At 34.3% G+C, this 23905-nt stretch overlaps 1 protein-coding gene across 2 annotated transcripts; it reads right to left on the reverse strand.

Moving 5' to 3' along the window:
- Positions 1-1726: 1726 nt before the first annotated feature.
- Positions 1727-18498, reverse strand: LOC120085925 (carnosine N-methyltransferase-like). 2 transcript variants are annotated; one of them, XM_039042243.1, is made up of 18 exons: positions 18264-18498; positions 17708-17780; positions 9931-9974; positions 7110-7152; positions 5758-6009; positions 5054-5170; positions 4693-4764; positions 4484-4528; positions 4328-4407; positions 4187-4251; positions 4041-4107; positions 3816-3929; positions 3251-3324; positions 2908-3005; positions 2771-2830; positions 2626-2694; positions 2481-2534; positions 1727-2108 (listed from the first exon to the last, which is right to left on the reverse strand). In XM_039042243.1, exons 1-18 carry the CDS (start codon positions 18368-18370, stop codon positions 2043-2045), a joined length of 1500 nt encoding a protein of 499 aa, XP_038898171.1. In that variant the 5' UTR covers positions 18371-18498; the 3' UTR covers positions 1727-2042. The 2 variants fall into 2 exon arrangements, with proteins under 2 accessions (XP_038898171.1, XP_038898172.1); XM_039042244.1 differs by lacking the exon at positions 18264-18498 and adding an exon at positions 8707-8800.
- Between the last annotated feature and the right edge of the window lie 5407 nt (positions 18499-23905).

The following is a 23905-nucleotide window of genomic DNA, read 5'->3' on the forward strand; positions in this document are numbered from 1 at the left end:
CTTTTACCATTGAACAAGAATGGAGATTTGAATTTTACAGTATGTTGAACTACTAACAAGAAAATTGAATCTACTAACACCTCTTTGCTTATATTTCTTTTATAATTAAAAATGATTAGAAAAAGCAAGAATTAAAATAATTTAAGTTGAATAAATTTGAAAAGTCTTACGTTAACCTAAAGATAATTCAACTAGTTAAGACATAAAAAATGTAATTATATATGTTTTGATATTATAAGCATCCGAACCAACTTACACGTGTTTCGACTATTCTCACAAGATAACCTACTACTTAGTTACCAAGATAACTCACTAGATATTAAATTCTAGACAAGAAATAACACTACTTAAACCCTTTCTCTAAGCATATTTATTATTTATACACCTCTTGTTGATCATTAATTAACGTGCAAGCTCATGGTGGTTAACATACATACAAATATATATATACACACACATACACTTATATAAATTATTTTAAATGACGAAATTGCTGAAAAATATTTATAAATAATAACAAAGTATCACAATCTATCTGCGATAAACCAAAATAGAATGTGATAAACTACTGTATGTGTCTATTATGATAAAGATAGATAGTAAAATTTTACTATATTTATAAATATTTTGATTTATTTTTCTATATTTGAANATATATAAACCATTACTTCAATTTTAAGTAAATGCTAAAATAACATTTTGTATCTATTAACCTCTCTAAGCTAAATATATATTTGTTTAACATCAAAGCATTTGAACAAATTTCATTAGATAAGTATTCGACTTTCTCACATTTGATTATTTAGAAAATTCATAAAATTTTAGAAAAAAAATATATGGCCTTCATTTTTTGAACCTATTCCCTGTAATTAAGTTATAAATTGAATAGAAATTTATGCAAATACAGTACAAAACTAACCCAAAAAAAACAGAGAGAAAAAGATAATCCATCTATATAAAAGAATAGTTAGTTAACATATAATAGGAGTTAGTTTTCGTACCCTTCCCAAACCTATTATTTCTTTTTCAATGTTGATTTTGCTCCTAAAACATCTTCTATAACAAAAACTTGCAATACGAATGGAAATGTAATCACAAAATTGTCATAACCACTTGATTTTAAAATAGTTAAATCACTTTTATCATTTTCAAAATAATTCGAAAAATACTTTTTATCATTCAAAACATTTAATAGTATAAGAATGGATTTAAAAGTGTAAAATTAAATATTGAATTGATTTTAAGTGATTAAACCATGTTTTTCAAAGTGATTTTAACCACGACAAATTTGATTTCAACTATTTCAAAATCACTTCCAAATATGCACTTAAATGATATTTCGACCCCCGATTTCATGTTGATGGAGTGGGTTATTAAAGCCTACACCATGTTTGAGATTCTAATAACGAACAATTAACTACAATATTACTTTTTCCAGTTCCTTTTTATTACTGTATTTACTATTTTCTACTCATCCTCTTTTTCCCTTATTATCACCGTGTTTATTATTTCCTACTCATACTCAAATAGTTTGTTTCTCAAACACAGACCATTATAACCTATAGACTATTACAACTCACAAACTATAATAACCCACTGAACATCCCAAATATTCCTTAATTCTATGGACAAACTCTTACATCTCAATTTGTGGGGTGAGGTTAGAGGTTTGAATTTCTAACATTAAACTCAAAAGAGGAGATGGGAGATGTAATATTCAAAGAAAGAGAAGAGGAAAAACAGCAATGTCACTAAAGTACTGTGTCAAGGGATCCAACATCATAACTTCTAAATACAGAAGCGTTCAGCATCAAAACATCGGAAACAGTTAAAATTGATATTTTCAAGACGCAAACACCTAGAAAGAATGCAACAATCGACTCATAAAAACTCTCCATGCAGATACCATCTGTTATTTGGATGCTGGAATGCCACTCAGAAAAAAGAGAAGTAAAATAACTTCGACTTCTATGGGCAAATTCTCTGACAAAAAGAAAAAGAATATGTAATAAATGTAGGAACTCGCACTGTGGGAGAGTGAATTAATGTGTCGGATCCTCTGTAGCTGATTTTTTTCTCATAGTCCAGAATGCAGCATAATATCGATTCTGCATAGATGGTAAAATTCTACATTTTAGGTATGTTTGAATTGACTAGAGAGAAAAGTGTTTTTCAAAAAGATCATTTTTATTTAAACTCTTTTGATAAAAACTTTTAAATTACATTTTGCGAGTGTTTCAAAAGCTACTTTAGTTTTTTCTAAAATGACTTATTTTCTAGATTGAACACTTTTAAGTTAAACCAAACACACTTTTAATGCAACCAAATAGAGGAGAAACGAGAGTTCTAAACGAATAAGACAAGAGCAGAGTCCAACTATCTTTCTAGGCATTTGAAGATCGAATATCATGAATTTGAGTATTTAAGAATCAAAACATTATGACCACATTTTGTTGATCTTAAAGAGTCAAAAAGCTTACTTGCATCATTGATCTAGGATTTGTTGTGTATGTCGTCTCAACTGTCCTTTCCTTCTGTAAGATAAAAGAGTCATTTTTGAAGTCCATGTTAGCATGTTAACACATATGGGACAGAAAAATGACTATTATCTACACCTAAAGTTACCTCAAACACAAAGCCGTAGTGCGATATAATTTTCTTCACATCCTCTAGGCTTGGTTCAATGGACATTTCCTGAAAAAAGAAATAATTGAATTGTTCGAACTCTAAGAGCCTTCCGGGGCAGTTAATTAAGGGATGAAAAACGTACATCTTCTTGACCATACATATCTGCGAAATGGTATAGCAGGGGACCCAGATTTATCCACACCTGTCACTTGACTTGTTAAAATATGTTCGGAACTAATTTGTTGTTAAAAACATTTACAAGAGAGAGGACGCTCTTACTCCTCCTTCTTTCAAGATTCTGGATATGACCTCTATATATTCAATAATATTATGAGCAGTATCAATGAAAAAACAAGTCACAACTGCATCCCAAAGTCCTGCGTATGCATCCCAAACATGAGGGGAAAAAATTACTGAGTTTAACGGAAATCAGCCAATATTCAAACTATCATGCACATAATCCCATAAAAAATAGTTTTGCCAATGTCCTTAATAAAGCTACAGATTCAATCATTCGACAACTATCATTACGACGGTGAAGATTAGAAGTCAAAGTGCGATTTTTACAGGTATCCTAATCATATAAGCAGATAATTCATAGTTTGGGATACAATTTGCTTACCTACTTGGCTTGGATCGCTGTATACTTCAACAAAATCACCACCGCACATTGAGAAACCTTCAGTAATCCCTGCGCTGCTTTGGAAAACAATGATGTAAGGGGGGAGTGAAATGCCAATCTAGCATACAAGTTGATTGTTGGTTTGAATCTTATGTCAATTTCTTAACTTTTATTCTTACTGTATCCATGAACTTGGTTCTAATTTAGTACTTCACAGCTTTCATATGTTCTATTTTATTACTTAACACCATGATGTGACTTCAAATAGTAGCTCGTGTAAACCATTACACATCAAATAAATAAACAAAAACATGTCTATATTAGGATTATGATAAATAGTTTGCAAAAAAAAAAAAAGAGAGAGAAAATGTTGCTGTCTTTTTTATACATATAAAAACAACTGCTTTCATTGAGAAAAAATGGAAGAAAACATAGGCATACAAGAACCAGCCCAAAAAAAACCCACTAAAGGAAGAAAACGATGCTGTTAAAAATAACAGCAACAACATAGTTTATGTACCGAGAAATTGGACCAGAAACGAAGACAATATAAGACACCAGATACCTTGCAGGATGGATATCTGGTATTGAAACAGGACGAAGTTGATCACTATCTGAAAGCGAGTTGCTATTGCTGTGGATCCAGGGATATATTGTCCATTCACCAACCTTTTGGGTACTAAAATTCAAGAAAGCCATTTCATTACAAATCTGAAAGTGAATTGTTCTGATTTAGCAATAACATGGTGAATGCACCAAAGTAAAAGGTTTGACATAAAAGCTTTCTTACTGATTAAGAATAAAACTGGAGCATATCATCATGTAGTACGAAAATTCATTCCCCTGACTTATAAAACCTGTTTTGTAGTTGAGCAAATTAACTGTGGTTGATTTTCTATACAATCAGATACTAATTAGAAAAAATTGCACGCATACCTAAACATGAAATCTCTAGAGCCAGTCGTCCAAGTCCAGCTCCAGGGACTAAACAAGCAGGCGGACTGATGAACATAATGCCCAGGTTCAGATTATTTAATCTGCTGATCATAACTGAATCAAAAAGAATATTCAGCATACCTCTCTTTTTTTCGATCTGGAAAGAGGGAATCTAGCTCTTCAAGGATAGGCTTATAGCACTGCTCACGCTCTTTTTGACCCTACATCAGATTAGAGAAGATTGTGGATTAATATTTTTTTAAACGACGAAGTCTCAAAAAGATGATCAAAACATACCTCAGCAGCCCAATCCCTGACTATGTTCCTTATAATACAACGGACCTATGCAAGAAAGAAAATGACCCATCAGTTCCAAATTTGACTACGATTAACTCGAGCTTCAAATAAGAAAATGGAAATAGTGTTCTCAAGTTCATGTCTTCTGTTCTCATTCAGAATGTTAGTAAATAAATAAAATTTCATGGAGTTAGCTCCTATGGATGAACCTTATCCACATCAACCAATGGAACATTCAACTGTAGAGATGGGTCCAGCCACTCATGCGATGATGAACAGTCCTGCATGTATCACATCAATATATAAGTTAAAAACATCAGAATGTCCATTTTGCGTCAGAAAGCATCCAAACTACATGAAATCACTGAAAAGAAAAATATTAGGGCAAAAGATGTGTTGTTGAGCTAGATAGAGCTGACAGTTCCAAGGATTTCATCATCACGGTAGAATACTGAATACATAATGAGATACGTACTAATCTGATTTTCACAACATGGTCAATGACAAATTTTAATGAAGTTCAACATTCATAGCTAGTTGTAGAGTTATGCAAAGAATGAAAGAAGTTACATTTCCATTGCAATCGGAAACACAGTGTCCACTGTGTTTATCTGTGATTTCCTTCTCTTCCAAATGTTGATCATCATTCGGATGAGCAGGATCATGGTTCACACCATTTTCCACTTCCTGTCATATGCAGAAGTCAAATTTTCTCATTTTTTAAGGAAATGGTCTTTTCATTGATTTAATGAAAAGAGCTCAAGAGTTGGAAATGCATTTTAATCAACCACTAATAATTAATTTTTACAAAGTCTACTGCATGGTTATCTGTGCACTACCCAACACAAATGATAAACAATGATGGGTAAACTGATCGTGCAATTTTCTTTATATAAGAAACAATTTCATTGATGAATGAAATACTCCAAAAAAATACAAAACAGCCTTATTCACTGGGACTACAAAAGATGTTTCCAATTAGCAATAAGAAAATTTAAATTCTGGTTTTTGAGGGGCAGTAGATCTAAAGACCAAACAGTCGGTGAAAATAGAGGATTCTAGGATATCTTTGGATGATTTAGCAATATCCTGGAAGATTCTATCAATCCTTTCTTCCCAAATCTTTGATAAAACCGCACAAGTGAAAATAAGCATGCATCTACAAAAATAGAACCCTATAAACTGATCATGCAATATTAATTTGAACTTGAACATAAGCATGCATCTACACAAATAGACATTTAAGAAAGTCATTTTTCACATTGTTGCTGAACCTGGTTGATAGTTGATGCCTTAGGCGAGTCACTTGCACCTTCAGGACAGCAGATTTGTCTGGATTCTAAAGAACACATTCTTCCACTTGTTGAGGTTGGCTCACCAGAACATACATTGCTCTCCCGGGAAAATAAATAATCATTGACATTCCTTTCTCCTCTACAACAAAATTGATCATCATGGGCATGATCAGGACATGAATCATCACAACAATCAGTGTCTTGGCTCATATCAATTGGAGGTTCAAATGCCTGTTATCAGTTTCAACATAGGGGAAAAGGAATACAGTCCACGTTACTTAAATCAAATGGAGATCTTCTTCACAAGACTCAACCCTTACCATACATATAAGAATGTTGTTACCTTAAAACAAGACCAAAAAATTAAATGTGCAGAGGAAAAGAAACTGAAAATTTAAATGTGTCAAATCATATTTTTTAAAAAAATTCATGGATATACTAAAACTGGAATTGAAATTTCATTAGACATAAAAATCAAATATATAACAGATAAATTATTTTTAATTTTTTTTAATGTCAGAAATCTATTTGATATAAAATTTCAAATAAAATTGAAAGCTTAGATACATTTAAGCCTTTTTAAAATTCAAGAAATTATTACACATTTTTTAAAGTTCATATAGACCAAATAGACACAAACCTCAAAGTTCAAAAACTAAACTTGTCATTTAACCTAACTTTTTTTTCTTATAAGATTCTCTCCAAAAGTACATTGCAAATGGTTTTTTTTTTTTCATTTTTTTTTCTTTTTATTTTTCTTTTTCTAAGAAAACAATGGGTACATTACAACTGGTGAATCAAGTGAAGATATAATAGTTCAAGTTTAACAACTAGTTTTTTTTTTTAATATCTGTGAGTGTCTGGGCCAGCTTCCGCACACATCGACTAATCTCACGGGACAACCCACCTAATCCTACAACATTTGGGTGTCAAAGGAAACTCATAGCAAATTAATTCCTAGGTAGATGGCCACCATGGATTGAACCCTTGACCTCTTAGCCATTTATTTTAAACTGTCTCCTTTTTAAGTTTAACAACTAGTGAGGGTGGGGATTCAGACTTCAAACCTTTCAATTGAGAATGTATGCTTTAACCAGTTGAACTATTCCCAAGTTGGCAATGAAGATATGAAATATCATTTATCATTTCATTGCTCTATCAAATCTATTCCATATGGTTGTTCTTTCAACTTTTGAAATCGATAAATGTAGAAATTTAGAAGTATGTAGTATTCCATCATCATTTTCTTTCTATAGGAGCTCTTGACGTAATTCTACTATAGGGATTACATAGATGAATTTTCATTACTTACAGAACGCAAGAGTGCATACCTGAAGCATGTTAAAGATGAAATATGAATTCGTGGAAATACACCTGCAAAATTAATGTCAATTGATTACATTCTGTGAAATTTCTATAATATCATACTCAAAAGAGTTGAAAGTAATCATTGCAACAGCTTCTCCACTTCATGTTCAAGAATTTACCCAGTTATGACTAAAGTCTCATGAAGCTAACAGTGGCCCGCTTGAAACATTGTTTATGAACTATCTTATAAGAGAGAATAGGCTTAATATATATGATATAAAGGCCAGACAATCAATTCACAGGCATTTATTGAGCTCAACTTATTAGGAGAGGAAAACAGAAAGAATTCCAAATGCCTGCAAAATGGAGAGATCAGGAATAAAATATATGCCAAACGCTGTTCTTTTGTATGGAAGTATGTCTTCCCTGACACGCATATTCAGTATTTTGCATATACACCTACAAAGTGTACTTTTCATTACATCCTCCAGCACGGTCACACACACAAAACTTCATAAAGGAGAACCCCTTGGACCAACAAATTTGATTTTTCAACTATCTGTGACTATTTTCCCCAGTAACAAGCAGATATGTTTTTCTAACCAGAAACTACATTATCCACAAGTAATGAGAGGTGAGATCCAACCTAGCTTGAGAGAGTTACAAAAACCAACAATAATAATAATAAATAACAAAAACCCTCCAATTGCTATAATAATAATATAAAAATGGAGAATAATTTTACAAATGGATATAAAAATTTCTAGCCCAAGAAGAGCCATGAAACTGCAGCCTCTTCTCTCCCATTCATTGCTCAAGTTCCCAAAGAATCCTACAAAAATTCCCATGCCAAGCCATCCAAATCTCCCATGAAGTAGGAAAGATCTTTTATTGCATTGAGGGTGTCGAATAAAATATATCCATCAATGCGCTGGTATTTTAAATTTGATATTAATATAAGGAGTCGATTACTAATTTCAATATTAAGTAACAATATTAACAAAATTTCAAACTCGTGAACAAAAATAGTATCTTAAGGAGTGTAAAATACTTCTTTTGGATAGGATTAAGAGTGTAAAATACTAATTCACTAATTCGGATAAATTTTATAACTTCACTCCTTTCTATGACTTTTCGAAGGATATTTGAGAACATCAATATTGCATTGAAATTTCTATAAACATCTTTGAAAAATTATATCTAAATATTTCTATCCACATCAATATTTAAATCTTGGGTAGGACCAACCGCCGGTGGATTTAGATACCTTCCAAGTGACAAGGAGCCATGGAATTGAGTAGGAAACAAAAATCCTACAAGTGCTTAGGAATCAATAACAGCAGTTCCTCAATAATCTTTCATCAATAATTTACAGTTTTTTTTGGCAAGCTTCAAACTACGGTGCAGATCTACAGTTGCAAAAGAGCAATAATTGCTAAAAGGTTACAAAGGAATAAAAAACCATAAATGTGGAATTTATTTTATTTCCTTCTTTTCTGCCTCTTTTTTTTCTCTCTCTCTCTATCTCTCTCTTTGGGATATGTTTTCATACTACATCACAGTTCCAATACTTCTTCACTACTTTTTATTGGGCGGTAAGAAAAGAATAAAAATTTGTACCTTTAAAACACGCCTTTGAAGGAAGAAACCACTTTGTCATGACCTCTGACCTTCTAATGTACATGTGGGTCTTATTTTGTTTAATTTCAACAATCTAAAGATGATTAAAAATGGTCATTTTCATGCATATGATTTAGGGGTAGCTGATACATGAAAAAGAATTCAAACAATTAGCAACATGTTTATCAGTCTACATTATCGAAGTTCCCTCGTTCAAAATAAATAAAAGCAATTAAATAGTTAAAAATATATATATAGGTTTGTAAAAGCTAAGAAATTAATTGATACAAGATTCTTTTCAGACCCCTGTATGGCTGTACCAACCCCAAAATAACCAGAGATAAGGGAGACTCCTAGAAACTCATACAGCCCCTCTGGTCTACAATAAGAGAGAATTTTTTAGACTGCACTGATGAATACATATTTTTCTTTTTTACCCTTTAAGACTTAATTTCCTTTTATCCTTCAAGACTTAATTTCTGTAGGTAGTTAACCTGTAACGGAAAGTAATAAAGAATCTAATAATTAATCTAATCTTCTATAATTTACTAAACAACAGAACCTACTATTTTGCACCAATATCTTCTACATCCACCCGTTCTATATTCACCAAGTTCACAATTGTCTCTACCATCTGACTTCAGACTCAAAATATTTAATAAAGTGAGCCAAATTCTTATATGCGGTATCCAATCACTGAAATCAGCAAATGTCCTTGAAAAGTACTAGAGGGATCTAGTTATACATATACAAAAACTAGAGAACCTAAAACCAAAATGGAGAGAGTTGTTTGATACTTGATAGCATCTATGAAGGAAATGAACCAAATGTCCTCCATTATGAAAAACACTTCATACTTTGATTAGTCAAATATAAACATTAAGGATAACCTAAGATGCAAAATATATAAAATTTACATCAGCAACAGGTTCTTTCATAAGGACCAGTTTCTCTTATAATGAAACTGAACAAACAAGAAAAACGGGAACCAAGTCCATGACCACCAAAGGAGGGGGGAAAACATGAGACACATAAAACTAATGATAAAAAACATTCTCTCCCAAAGCTTTTAATATTCCAAATCATCCAAAACAACGTCATTAAGAAACATAAAGGCGATTTGATATCCTCTGCAATGATTACTTTTTTATAATTGCAAAAGCAGGCCAAAGATATGAGCAATTGATATTCTTGTCTATAAAAATTTAGCTATTTCAAATCTACCTTCTAAGTCTCTCAAACTTCAAGGGAAAGTGTGATAGTAGAGCCTGCACAAGCAATCAACGGGTCGATCAACAGACAAGTTAGAATACTTGAGAGAGAGTGAAAAGATGATAAGATGATTGCTAGTAAAAATTATTACGCAAGGGTAAGTGTTGAAAATGGTAAATGTAAAACCAACTTGAAAACATTGTAGAAATTGATAAGTAATAGCCATTTCTCCTCATCCCATAGCTCATAGTTATTTGAAAATGTAGTCATAGCTAAAGAGAAATAACCATTGTTTTCTCCATCACCCCTTTGCTTGCAAGTGTTAGATAAGGTTTCCTAGTTCTGTTGGGACACATTGGTGTATACCAAGAAATATAGGGGATTTCCTTCTTGAAGCTTGTGGCAATTTGAATCTGAGTGCTAAGTCTACCCTTGTTGGAACTTTGGTCCGACAAATGGTAAAATCTTGTGAGGAAACTTTAGAATGAGGAGATGTTATGGGCTGCTTCACTTGGTAGACCCCAATCCAAGCTCCTTTGATAGGAATATTAAGAACTTTCCACTTTTACTATCCTATCAATGGGGAAGCCTCCTGTTACTCATATTTACTTTGGAATTGATTGACGTTTTAGCGTCCTTACGTTTCTTATCTCTTTGAAGAATGTTTGGTTTGAGGATAAATAGGAGTAAGTGTCGTGTTATGGGGATCAATTGTGATGATGAGAAACTTCAAAGATGGGCTCAGTTGGTTGGGTGTGAAGTTGGTAGTCTTCCCTCTTCCTACCTTGGTCTTCGTTTGCAAAGTAATTTCAAGTCGGTGGCTTTATGAGACCTAGTGGTGGATAAAGTGCGAAGTAGGGTAGCTGCTAGGAAAAAAGGCTTCTTTTCTAAAGCTCGTAGACTTACCTTGATCACATTTGTTTTGAATGGCATTCCTATTTACTACTTTTCTCTTTTCGGAGCATCGTGGGGTGTGTGTAAGAGTCTAGAGAGATTGATGCGTGATTTTCTCTAGGAAGAGTGTGAAGAAGGGAAAGGAAATGGGTTGCACTTGATTAGATGGAAAGTTATCAAGGTTGATTTCCTTAGGAGGCTTGAAATTGGGAATTTAAGATTGCGTAACAAACCTCTATTAGCCAAATGGCTGTGGTGTTTCTCCTTTGAGCCCAATGCCTTGTGGTAGAGGATCATTGTTAGTAAACATGGTCTCATTCTTTTGAATGGCTGTCAAAGGGGGTCAAAGGTACTCACTGGAATTTGTTGAAGGATATTTCAAAAGAGCTCCCTTGTCAGGATTTGGGGCCCATTGGTTCTCATGTAAGTCTTTCGTTCTTAGAGTCATTGGGTGTTTTATGTGCTTTTGTCACTTTTTCTTATTCCAAAGAATTGGAGCTTATATGATTTTTTTTCTGTTTATGAACACGTATTTCAAGCTGACTTTTTTAGGTCCTAATGTACTTTCATTCGATTTAATAAAAACTGGTTCCTTTTTTCTTTTTCTTTTTCTTTTTTCTCTTTTATTCTTTTAACATGAAACAACTTTCTCATTGATATAATTTCAAGGGTTACAGATTGTCAGAGGGAGAGAGAGCAAAAAAAAAAAAAAGTACAAAATCAAGAATTTAGAAGCAGATACAAGCAAATAAAAAATGGTTTCTGATTAACAAAAACTAAAAGTTTCATATTAAAAGGAGGAAAAGAAGGAAAATTTAATTACCCGTTACTAGAAACTTCCCATGAGATATCATGCAATTAAAGTTTTTTTTATTGACCAAAAAGAAACCATTAAAATTTATTAGCATGGAGGGACGAGTTTGTATCCTTTTTTTTTTTTTTTGATAAGAAACAATTTCATTGATTAAATGAAATCCATTGGTATCTATTGGTACACGAGGACCCCAATCATAGGGTGTACAAAAAGACCCTTTCAAAGGGAGTGCAAAAGGTGTTTCTAATTTGCAACAAGGAAAGAAAAATTATGATTGTGTATAGCCTGTAAAACTTTGCACCAAAAAAAAGCATTGTGTATGATGGTATCAATAATGTCCTTTGTTGTCTTAGCCTTGTCTTGGAGATTCTAGCATTTCTTTCATCCCAAGTCTTCCACAAAACAGCACAAATGATGCTTAACCAGAGGCGTTCTTTGTCAGTTTTGAAAGGAGTCCAGCCAATTACTAGGTGAAACCAACTTTGCAAATCATTTGGAAGGACCACATACCAGGTGAAAGCAGAAAAGACTTCCATCCATATCCCTCTAGAGAAAGGGCAATCAAAGAAAATATGTTGGGCATCTTCATTGTTCATTTGACAGAGGCAGCACCATGAGGGAGCTAGGTGGATCCAAGGGCATCGTTTTTGTAATCTATCCATAGTGTTTAGACAGGAGTTAGTGATTTCCCATAGGAGGAATCTAACTCTCTTTAGGCAGGGACAGCTCCACAATTTCCTGAGAAGGCCGGTTGAAGGTGAGAGCGGGTTGGATATGAGGGAAGAGTATAAAGATTTTGTACTGAAACCAGTGTGGCTAAGCTTCCATATCCATTGGTCTTTTCTATTAGTAAGGTTCAGACATGGAATAAGATGAGTAAGAGCAGCCCATTCTTCAATCTCATCTTCTTTAAGATTTCTTCTAAAGTTTAAGGACCAAGAACAATTTGTAGCATTCCAAGCCTCCTTAATAGAAATATTTTTTGTGGTAGATAGCCGATAGAGCCTAGGAAAGGTCAGTTTTAGGACAGAACCAGCAAGCCAACAGTCTGTCCAAAACGCTGTAGAGGAACCATCACCAATCTCACACTGTATATTCCCATAGATAAGGTCCAATTGATGCAGGATGTGTTTCCAAGGGCTTCTGGTTGATAAGCTTTTGTGTTCGGCAGCCTTGAGATCAAAATGGTGTGTTCCATATTTGGCTTTGATTAAGATCCTCCAAAGGGCATCTTTCTCGAAATGAAAACGCCAAATCCTTTTAGCAAGGAGGGCTTTGTTTTGTTGTTTAATATCAGTGATCCCCAATCCCCCTTCATCCAAAGGTTTCTTCGGTTTGTCCCATTTTAATAAATGAGATAGTTTGCTATCCCTATGACCCGACCAAAGAAAGTTTCTAAAACATCTGTCAATGGCATCAATAATTTCCCCAGGGGCACGGTAGAGGGATAAATAGTAGATAGGTAGATTAGATAAAATTACTTTCAGAAGGATCGGTCTACCTCCTTTTGAAAGGAAGTTGTGTTGCCAAGAGTGAAGTCTCTTGTCAATTTTGTCTAAAATTGGCTGCCAAAAGGTAACTGTTGTTGGTTTTCCATAAAGGGGCAGACCTAAATATGTGGTAGGCCATATCCCTGACAATCAAATCTATTGGCAATAGACACCACCCAATCATCCTTGCAATTGATACCTAGGAATTCTGATTTTTGTCTATTGATGTTGAGACTGGAATCAAATTCAAAAAGAGAGATTAAATTGACGAGGTTTTCAATCATCCTCTCATTGTTAATGGAGAAAAGTAGAGTGTCATCAGCAAAAAGGAGGTGATTGATGTTGTGAGATGAGCTTGGGATTGAGTATCCACTAATCAAGCCTTTTGTATCCGCCAAAGTGAGGATTCTGCTAAGACTATGCATGATGATAATGAACAAGAAGGTGATAATGGGTCACCTTGTCTAAGGCCCCTAGTTGCTTTAAATTTCCCCCTAGATTTGCCATTTATAATGATGGAGTAATTTGTGGTAGATATGCAGTCTTTAATCCGTTGTCTCCATCTTGTGCCAAAACCCTTTGCAGTTAACAATGCATCAAGGAAATCCCAATCCACCTTGTCGAAAGCTTTCTCAATGTTGAGCTTGATGGCCACCCCTTTAATTTTCTTTGCATGCCGATCTTCGATGATTTCGTTAGCAATCAATGAGGTATCCAAAATTTGTCTACCTTCCACAAAGGCTGATTGATGGACTGTGATGGTAGATGGAAGGATTTTTTTGAGGCGGTTTGATAGAACCCGAGCAATAATCTTGTAAAGGCCCGTATTGAGGCTGATAGGTTGATAATCTCCCACCTTCTTGGCATCAACTTTTTTGGGGATAAGGCAAATATAAGTTTCGTTCATGTTGGCATTGATGATTCAATTCTCAAAAAAAATCTTAGAACACTCTAATTAAATCAGTTGTTAGAGTGTTCCATGATTTTCTAAAGAATTCTTATGTGAAACCATCAGGCCCTAGAGTTTTGTTAGTGCCTAGAGCCTTGATTGTTGTCCAGATCTCAAGTTCTGTAAAGGGGGCCTCCAAAAAAACTTGCTTGTTCTTGGCTGATAGGATCCCATTCCAGAGGATAAGGAATAACTCGATTACCTAGTTTTCTGGTGAAGAGATTTCTGTAAAAAAGAGATGAATTCAGCCTCTATATTGGTGTCTTTAACCAAACTTATGTTCTAGTCATTGAGAATTTCTGTAATACAATTTTTCCTATTTTTTGCAGCAGCAAATTTGTGATAAAAGGATGTGTTTTCATCACCATTGATCAGCCAATTTGTTTTGCACTTTTGCCTCCACTTTAATTCCTCATTTGCGTTTAGGGAGAGGAGCTGATTTCTAATCAAATGTCTTCTATCAGCAAGATCACAAGTTATGGGATCATTTTCAGATTCCTAATCAATGGAGGCCAATTCCTTTTGTAGAGAAGCTCTCTGTGTTTCAATGTGCTTTGATAGCCAACTTCAGACTCTTTAACTTTTGGTTAAAGCCATGGCCAGGATGCCCAATTAATGGGTGGCTGCTCCACCATGAATCAACAAAAGGGAGGAAGTCTTTGTGGTTTAACCACATATTTTCAAATCTGAAAGGTGCAGGACCCCAATTTTGGTTGCCAAGGGTTAAAAGAAGGAGAAAATGGTTTGATGTTGGCCTGTCCAATCTTTTCATGGATGCATCACTGAATTTTGATATAATAGAAGCAGAACAAAGGAAACGATCAATTCTTGTATGTGTGGGATGCACGCGTAAATCAGCCCAGGTATATTTCCCATTTGTGAGGTGGATATCAATGAGTTCTCGCTGGGCAATAAAGGAATTGAAGGCCAACATAACTCTATTAGGTCTGCAGCCATTAGAGTTTTCCTGTGGCCAACGAATGAGGTTAAAATTCTCCCCCAATGATCCAGTTTTCATCCACAAGGCAGAAGAGATCATGGAGCTCAATTATAAAATGTTCTTTTTCAGGATCATATGGTGGGCCATAGACACCTGTTAATCAGATATTGTAACCATCAGCAAGATTGAAAAGGACAGTGAGGGAATATGCACCTTTTGTAATTGAAGAGGAACTAAAGGATGGGTTGTTCCACATAATAATAATGCCTCCGGAAGAGCCATTTGCATCCATAGATGTCCATTCGATCCCTCTAGAGCTCCAAAGAGATTTAATAAAAACAGAGTCAATATTGTGACTTTTGGTTTCTTGGAGAATAACAATTGTTGGGTTGTGCTTGGTGATTAGTCTTTTGATGGTGGCTCTTTTCTTCCATGATCCGAGATCTCTGACATTCCAAGAGAGAATTAACATTAAGATGATTGTGAGCCCTCCCTGTTCAAGGCCTTAGCCTTCTTTCCATAAGAAATGGAGCATTCCAAATTCTTGACTTCACGTAGGCCCCTCCTTTGTTTTTCTGTAAGTTTGTTTCTATTCTTTCCTGTAGGCATGGACCGAATACAGAGGCCGCATTATTCAAGCCAGGGAGCCAAGGCAGCAAGGTGTGACATAGGATTCATGGGCTCTGAGTTATACTAGGGTGGAGGGGAAGAGAGAAAGTCTGACCAATGTGAGTCTTTGTGGTTGGGGGATCCCAGGGCACTCTGAAGAGGGCTAGTGAGGTAGCAATCAGAATCGATGTTGAATGAATGTGGGATGATAGTTGTGGAGTATTGGTTGCCAGCAATGAAAGTAGATTGTTTATGGTTGATAGTAACATTTTTTGGTTCGATGTGTGGGATTTTGGACGGGGGTGGAAGAACGAGGTTTGGTTGGGAGGAGGATGAGGTGGGAACTGTTGAATTGTTTCCCACAAAAGGGATTGTTGTTGAAGGGCAATTGGAATTCTTCTGGTATGTAATATTGCCTCTACTCCGTAAATTTTGTCCTAACAGAGTACTTTTCCTATGTAGGATCAACATCAACGAGAGAATTTGAAAATTTAACAATCTTCGTGCCCATTTTTGCCGGTAGATTGGCCAGAGTGCCATGGATTTCGGCAATAACCCCTATATGGTAATCTGCAATAAAAAAACGAGTAAATCGAAACAGCTATGGCCGATGATGATGTTGAGGGAAGCAAAATCTTTGTCAGGAGGAAACCAGAGTGGTTTCACTTGACTTTGAGACTGGTCTCCATCAAATCCATTCTGTTGAGGGTCTTTTTTGCAACTTCCATTAGACCTCTACAGGCTCCCCAAATGTATTGGAAAGTTTCTAAGGTCCATTTGTCAAAAGGGAGTCCTCTCACTTTTATCCATCCTCCACAAGGGGGGACAACTTGTTCTTCGTGAAAAACATTTTGGCTCCAGGGGGAGAAAAGGACTTTGTAAGAACCGATCTTTTGCCAACCATTGTATTTTCCAAGGATTTTTGCTTGTTCCATATCTTCACATCTCAGGATGGCCTTGTTGGGCTGAAATGGTGAAAGAGATCCATAGGCTGTGATTTCTGCTTGTATGGCCTTTAGTATTTTGAACCAATCGTCATGGAAGTTTTTCCTTCTGATAACCACAATATTGTGGGTGAAGATAGGTGTCAGGGTCGGTGAGGATTGGGTTGGTAGAGAAGAGAGAATGGTGGTAGTTGGTTGGTTAATCAATGTTTCTAGCCTCATTAATTTCTTCTCTTTGTTGTCTTTATTCTCTTGCATCTCTTGCTTCTCTTTGTTGTTCACATCAGCCGTATTAAAGGGAGCTTCCTTGTAGGTGGGTTGTTGGCCAACATTATTGTTGGTGGTGGAGTCAAATCTATAAAAAGTGGTGAGGTCTGTGAAGAGTTTCCAGCCTTTGCATTGTTCACCTGAGGGAATAATGATTCGATTTCTCCCACCATTGTAGTCTAGTTTCACCAGTTCGATGGAGAAGCCTTTCTTGCTCGAGATTTTTTCTGTCCAGATGACTTGATCATCAACTCTGATTTCCTTGAAGAATTTTTGGTTTAATGGGGCAGTGTGGAGGGTTCTGATGGCCTCTGTGATCCATCGGAGGGTGCTCCAGCGGATAGTAATGGAGAAAGACTTGTCTTTTGTTTTCTCTGTTATGCAGACTTTTGTGCCTCGAGAAGATGGGTCTGTCGATCTGGAAAAGTTTCTTTTCAATGGAAATCGTGCGGGTAGGTTGTGTCATGTTGATGAGATGGTTGGTTGTTAAGCAGGAGGAGCATGGCAGCAAGCATCTTCAGGTAGGTCATGGGTGGGGTTTGGGGAGATGGAGGGAGGAAGAGGGAGAGAGGAAGGAGAGAGCGTTTTCAGATTCTGATAAGGAGAAGATATTTTTGTTCTTGTTTGAACCTTTTCAACATTTTGTTTACTTTCATGAAATCAATGAAAAGTTCATTTCTCACTTAGAAGAGCATAATGGCACGTGAAATCACAAAGCTTACAATAATTATGACTTTATTTTACCAATATTATTTTAATTTATCTCCATTAAATAATTCTCTAAGTAACTTTGAAGATCGAATAGTTTATAATTATCAGAAAATCAGAGGTAGATTTTTACCAGTTAACTATAATCGAATTACAGAAGAAATATCTGGATACCTTATGGGCAGGAGGAAGCTTACTGAACGATCTTTCATATCTTTTCACGTCTTCTTCTGAAGCCTCTGGATAGCTGTATCAAAATCCATGCATTACTTCAACATTCAATATACGAATGTTGCACAGAAATATCCACTTACAACAAATGTGATTAGTCAAGAAACAAGGGAAGACAAAGATAAGAAGCAAAAGGACAGCATTATCAATCCAAATTATAGCTATCCATTATTTACATTTTGTTTTTCACATTAAGTCCTTAAAACTCAAAGATTCTAACGCGTTTTAACGAATGGAAATAGTTTCTGTAAGCACCTGCCAGTTGAAACAAGTCAATATTTCAATCTCAACGATTCCGTCCGGCTTAAAAGCTTATACTACTATCTTAATTCACAGACTTCAATAACATTTCTGAAATTACATAATTCAAAGCGACGCCCAATACTCAGATTGAAAGAATACTCATTTAATAACCAATATGCGCATGTATACATATATGATTCAAAGAGAAGAAACTCGATCGCAATCCAGTATATGAACAACGATAAACAAAACGTACTTGAGAAATGCACTGACAATCCGACGAAGCGATTTGACTTCGAGGGCTTCTTCAAGCTTCCTCTGACGAGTTCGTTCTTCATCTTCCTCTTCTCTTACTCCGGACATGTTCCTCCCCAAAGATAGTCCAACGCCGAGAGTTCACTGGTTTGTGTGAGTCAAACGGCGACCCAGCAGAGACCTAAACGGATGAGAGACAAGAAGACAGCTCACGCGGCGGGCACTAGTTATTTACACGCAAATTTAAGGTGCAGATTTTGTTTTTTTTAAAAAAAAAAAAAAAACTTTTTTGGTTCGGTTTTGAACGGTTACACGTTTTGGAAAATGTTACATTTTTTTCTTTTAAGTTTTTAGGCTTTTTTTTTTTTCCCCTCTTATATAGTCTACTTTATTAACTATTTTATTTTTAATTTTTATTTTTAAAGTTAAGTTTATATCATCCATAGTTCTTATTATATTTACATTAAATATATTGATGGAATGTTTACTCAAATTCTAAAAATAAAAATAATTTTTTAAAAACTACCTTTTTTACTTCTCAAAATTTGACTTGATTTTTTAAACCATTGAAGAAAAGTATATAATAAATGAAGAAATTTGGAGGTGAAAGTAGTATTTATAGACTTAGTTTTCAAAAACAAAAACAAATAATAAAATGGTTAATAAACGAGGCCTTAGTTTTTAGATCTCAATAAATTTTAAAAAATTAATTATAAACTCTTTTAATTTAAAGAAATATCAAGATTAAAAGTATCGAAATTTTTTAACCAAATTGAAACTATCAAGGAATTGGAATAAATGTATTTATGTTAGTCTGTTAAGCCGTTAGTTTGTTCCGTCTCGATTTGTTAGTTCTGTTCCATCTCTATTTGTTGTTCTGTTTAGTTCCTTTTATTCATTCTTGTCCTACTATATAAAGGGTAGATATATTGTACTTATTTATGAGTTTTTGCATTTTAATAATAGTTGAGACTTTGTTTATTCAACAAGTGAAATGGTATCAAAGCAATTTCTGCTTACATGTTGAGATTTGGCCGATTTGTTCAATTTTTCTTCTTTCTTGTTATAGTTCATCTTGATCATCTACATTTCTGAATGGATCTTCATCATGACAACACAAGAAAATTCATCAAATTTCTCTGCGAATTCTTCTCTCTTGAATATAGATCTTAGGGGCTATTTGAGACACTTAATTGATATAAGATGTTTGAAGTTCATATGTTTGTATTTAAGAATATAGAGTTGTTTTGTCTGAGTTGATATGTCTGTGTTTGGGAGTGCATATTTGTTTTGTCTGAATTCATATGTATATGTTTGGGTATGCATAATTCATATATCAGAGATATCTTATGCAATTTTTTTACTCTAAAATAATCTGCTTGTATAAACACTATTTTTTTAAAAAATGACTTTTTTATTCAGTAATCTTACCCATCATAGTTTGAATAGAATATGTATTGCAAATTTTTTTTTCTTCTTTTTCTTCTTCAAATATGGTATAGAGTTCAATTTCAAATCATTCATTCCAAACCTACTTTTTTAGATAAAGCCAATGGATTTTACAATTTTCATTTAATTGAATTGTTAAGTTCGACCTAATTAGTTGGATTCATGTCACGAATAAAATGGAGATAAAAATAAAGTTGAACCACCTTAAAAAATATGTATAATATGATGACCTTATACATGGACATTGTACATCATTCTTACAAAATTATGCGTCTTTATCTACATTCCATGACCCATTTGTATGTAGCAAAATATGTGTGTGTGTGGACGTATAATTTGATTATCTTGTACACCCTACTAGCTTTAGGACAAGTAGGAGATTGTTGGGATTGATGCCCTAAATCTCGTAGGATCCTATAGTTTGGAAACCTTTACGAACAAGTTCCTTTACGAACAAACTTGTAAATGATTAATAATATTTGATATTTTATTCACTTCATCTATGAAATATGGGATATTTTAGTTGCATTAACCACAAACCAATAAACTAACATCCACAGTTATCGTTATAACTTAAACATGTATAAGGAGACATACAGGTTGATGTTTAAGTGATAACCTAAATGGTCTGTAGTATATGGATAAAGTTTGGTACCTTATTCTGGTGACACTACGAGTATGGCCCGCTTTGTAGGTGTTACAAATGTTGTATAGTGATACAAATGATCTGATCCAGATCATTCATGTATTAGCGGGGATATTCTTGTAATGACCCAACTCCCTAGAACTCAAGCTAGGTCGTTACTAAACGAATACATGAATAGAAATTAAAACAACATTATTTTTATAGTGGAATAAATGCTAAATAAATAAGGTAATTAAAAAAACTTACATTAAATTCAGATATTTAAAATCCAAGGATAGGGCATCCATAAATCATAAATGGAAACAAATAAATCTGAAAAAAAAAAAAAAAAAAAAAAAAAAAAAAAACTTATCAGTAGTCTCAAATCTCATAATTGAAAATTTAAAACATAAAAGAAATATTAAAATACGAGCAGAAGCATTTAAACTGGTCGCAGTGGCTCGATCATGAATTCCACTTGTCAATCGCCGATGCATCTCTACCCTTACTAGAAGCAACAAAATGAGTATAAAATATTCAATAAGTAACCCACTACTAGGGTCAGACTAGGCATTTATGTCCTCTAAATGTATTCCTCTGGTGGGGCATAAATGCCCCTCTAGTCCCCATGGGACACATATCAACATGCAAAACTAACTTCTCATCCTATTGTAGTTAAGTGTATCCACTACCTTTAGTAAGTCCCGTAGGACCCACGACCTCTAGTGATCCCGAAGGAAACACAACTTCTGGTGAATCCCAAAGGATAACACCACCTCTAGTGAATCTTGAAGGAAACACAACCTCTTGTGAACCCCGAAGGATAACACCACTTCTGGTGAATCCTGAATGAAACACAACCTCTAGTGAATCTCAAAAGATAACACCACCTCTGGTGAATCCCGAAAGAAACACAACCTCTGGTGAATCCTAAAGGATAACACCACCTCTGATGATTCCCGAAGGAATCACAACCTCTAGTGGGTAACTAACTAACAGTAAGGACGCTACTGCTACTGCAACATCATAGCATGGCTCTATAACATACATGTACACCTCAGATTCTCAGATCAAACATAATCTCATAGGATAACCTATACTCGTCTCATGCTAGCATTCAAACATAATCTCATAGAATACATATACTCATCTCATGCTAGCGTTCAAACATAATCTCATAGGACAACACATACTCATTTCATGCTAGCGTTCAAACATGAATAACACATACTCATCTCATGCTAGAAATCAAACATAATCTCATAGAATAACACATATTCATCTCATGCTAGAAATCAAATATCTATATGCGCATTTAATCCCTCAGGTCCTCATATCGAAGAAGAAGTACATCAATCATACTATCAACTTATCTTGCTAACATACACCTAGTGTCTGGCCCACGGACAGTTCCAATAGTAAGATTGCTTACCTCAAGATTAGGTCTAGATGACCAGCAATCCAAACTTTATTTCAACTTGAATACAATCCTTTAATAAATCCCTAAATGTTAACCAATTTTAATTTCAACATTAGGGAGCTAATATCAAACCAAGTTACCCAAATCCAAATGAGTGTTCAAGAATAACCATAGGAACCACAATCTTACCAAAACACTTGCTGAAAATGATCTCAAACTCACTAGACAGCCGCTTCAATAGTTTTCCAAACTTAAATCTAAAGCCAAAAATATAATTCAGATAAATTAAATTTCATTCCAAACATAATAGGTATCCCATCTTCTACCCAAAACTTCACAAAATAGATTTTAACCAAATCTAAGATTCCGGCGAAAAACCAGCGACGGCAGTGATGATAGAGATCAGCCGGTGTGCGATTGGATACGCGACGTTGATTGGCGGCTGGAGCGGATGGGTGGCTGCTCGGGCACGCGGGGGGTCGACGGTGGTGTGGTTTCGAAAGAGAGGGGAGAGACACGTGGGGAGGGGAAGAAAAGAAAAGAAAAGAGAAAAAAGAAAGGAAATAAAATAAAATAAAATTTTTATTTTATTATTACCTTATCTTATCTTATTTTATTTTATCCCCTTCCTTCCAACTTTTAACCCTTTTTTTCTCTTAAATTTTTAATTAAAAAATAATTTAACTAATCTCCTTAAAAAAAGAATTAATTATTGACATTAATTTCAAATTAAATTTGAGCGACATAGATTTCCAAAATTACACTTAAATTTCCAAAATTCCAAAAATACCCTTTAATACCATAAATTACTGAAATTACATTTAGAACAAAATTCGGGATGGTATAATTCTATACAAAGGAGTTTGTATAAGACCGGACCACGAAATGTTTAGTCTCGTTAGATAACGTCGTTCATAATAGAGACTTTCATTTTACAAGATAACCATAGGTAACATGACCTTAATCCTAAGTGAGTTGTGAACTCTTGCCTATGAAGGCGGTCCTTTTGTACGAGTGAGAGTAGCCAAAATGCCGACTCAACAAGCCTACTATTTTAGGGATTCGTCTGATTGGGGATCTGGAAACTCAGCTACACAATATGGAATTCACTTCTTCCCCGAAGTAGAGGTAAGTAGAGAAATTGTTTCCTTAAGAGCTGATTTTGGATCCTGCACAATGTGGCACCACACCCTCTCCTGGCTCAAGAGAGGTTTAGTCATATTGGGACTATGAACTATTGTTCATTAGATGGATCAGTAATACTTAAGAAGTTAGAGATAAATACAGGGGAAAAACGGTAATTTGGCCAAACTGTACTTACGAGCAATTTATGAAGGGTCATCATACTATTGATTGGTTATATCTAATAGACATATGTAGTGTGAAGAGTGCAGCTATCGTTCTTTAATGGAGTGTCCGACAGTTAATGAATGGTGGATAATGTAATTAAAAAGTTTAATTAATTATTCATGTACCGTTGGAGTTTCAAGCTACAGGTCTATAAAGTCCCTTGGTAGCTCAAAGGATTTAGTTAAGAATCAATTTTTGGGTTAATTTGAATTGTTCAAATTAATAAGAGGGAATTTAATTATATATGATATAATTAAATTGATCCAATTATATATGATATAATTGACATAATATATTTGATACATTATAGTTTAATTGGAGGAATAAATATTTGAATGTGATTCAAATATATATATATTTTTAATGAGATTCATAGTTGTTAAATTTAATATAAATATGATTTATATTAAATATCATAAAATAGAGAAAAAGAACTATAGTCTATATTGTATATGATGCAATATTAAAACTATATATTATAAATATAATATGATAAGTTGGTTATCATATTTATTTATATTATTAATTATTTAGATAATTAATTCATTTTTCTCTCTAACCACTTTAGTGGGAGGTTAGTTGGTTTTTATGCAAAATGGAATAAATAAAATATGATTTTATTATTCTAAAACTAAGTTACACGAATTGTGTAGATTTTATACGATAGATTGATAGCCTATATGATAGACTTTGAGATCTATACAATCGAGTGATCTTGCTATATGATAGTCTTCTTTTTCTTCAATCGTCTTCCTCCTCCAAACTCACAAACTCCCTCCTAACAAAATAGTCAGAGCCC

Source organism: Benincasa hispida, chromosome 9 (assembly GCF_009727055.1).
Source record: "Benincasa hispida cultivar B227 chromosome 9, ASM972705v1, whole genome shotgun sequence".
Lineage (NCBI taxonomy): Eukaryota > Viridiplantae > Streptophyta > Magnoliopsida > Cucurbitales > Cucurbitaceae > Benincasa > Benincasa hispida.

Coding starts and splice junctions, on each gene's coding strand:
- LOC120085925 (XM_039042243.1), bottom strand. CDS start 18,370: ATGTCCGGAGTAAGAGAAGAGGAAGATGAAGAACGAACTCGTCAGAGG. Junction 7,153..9,930: donor AAGTTTGAGAGACTTAGAAG/GTAGATTTGAAA, acceptor TTAATTTTGCAG/GTGTATTTCCACGAATTCAT. Junction 4,765..5,053: donor TTTCCGATTGCAATGGAAAT/GTAACTTCTTTC, acceptor TGATACATGCAG/GACTGTTCATCATCGCATGA.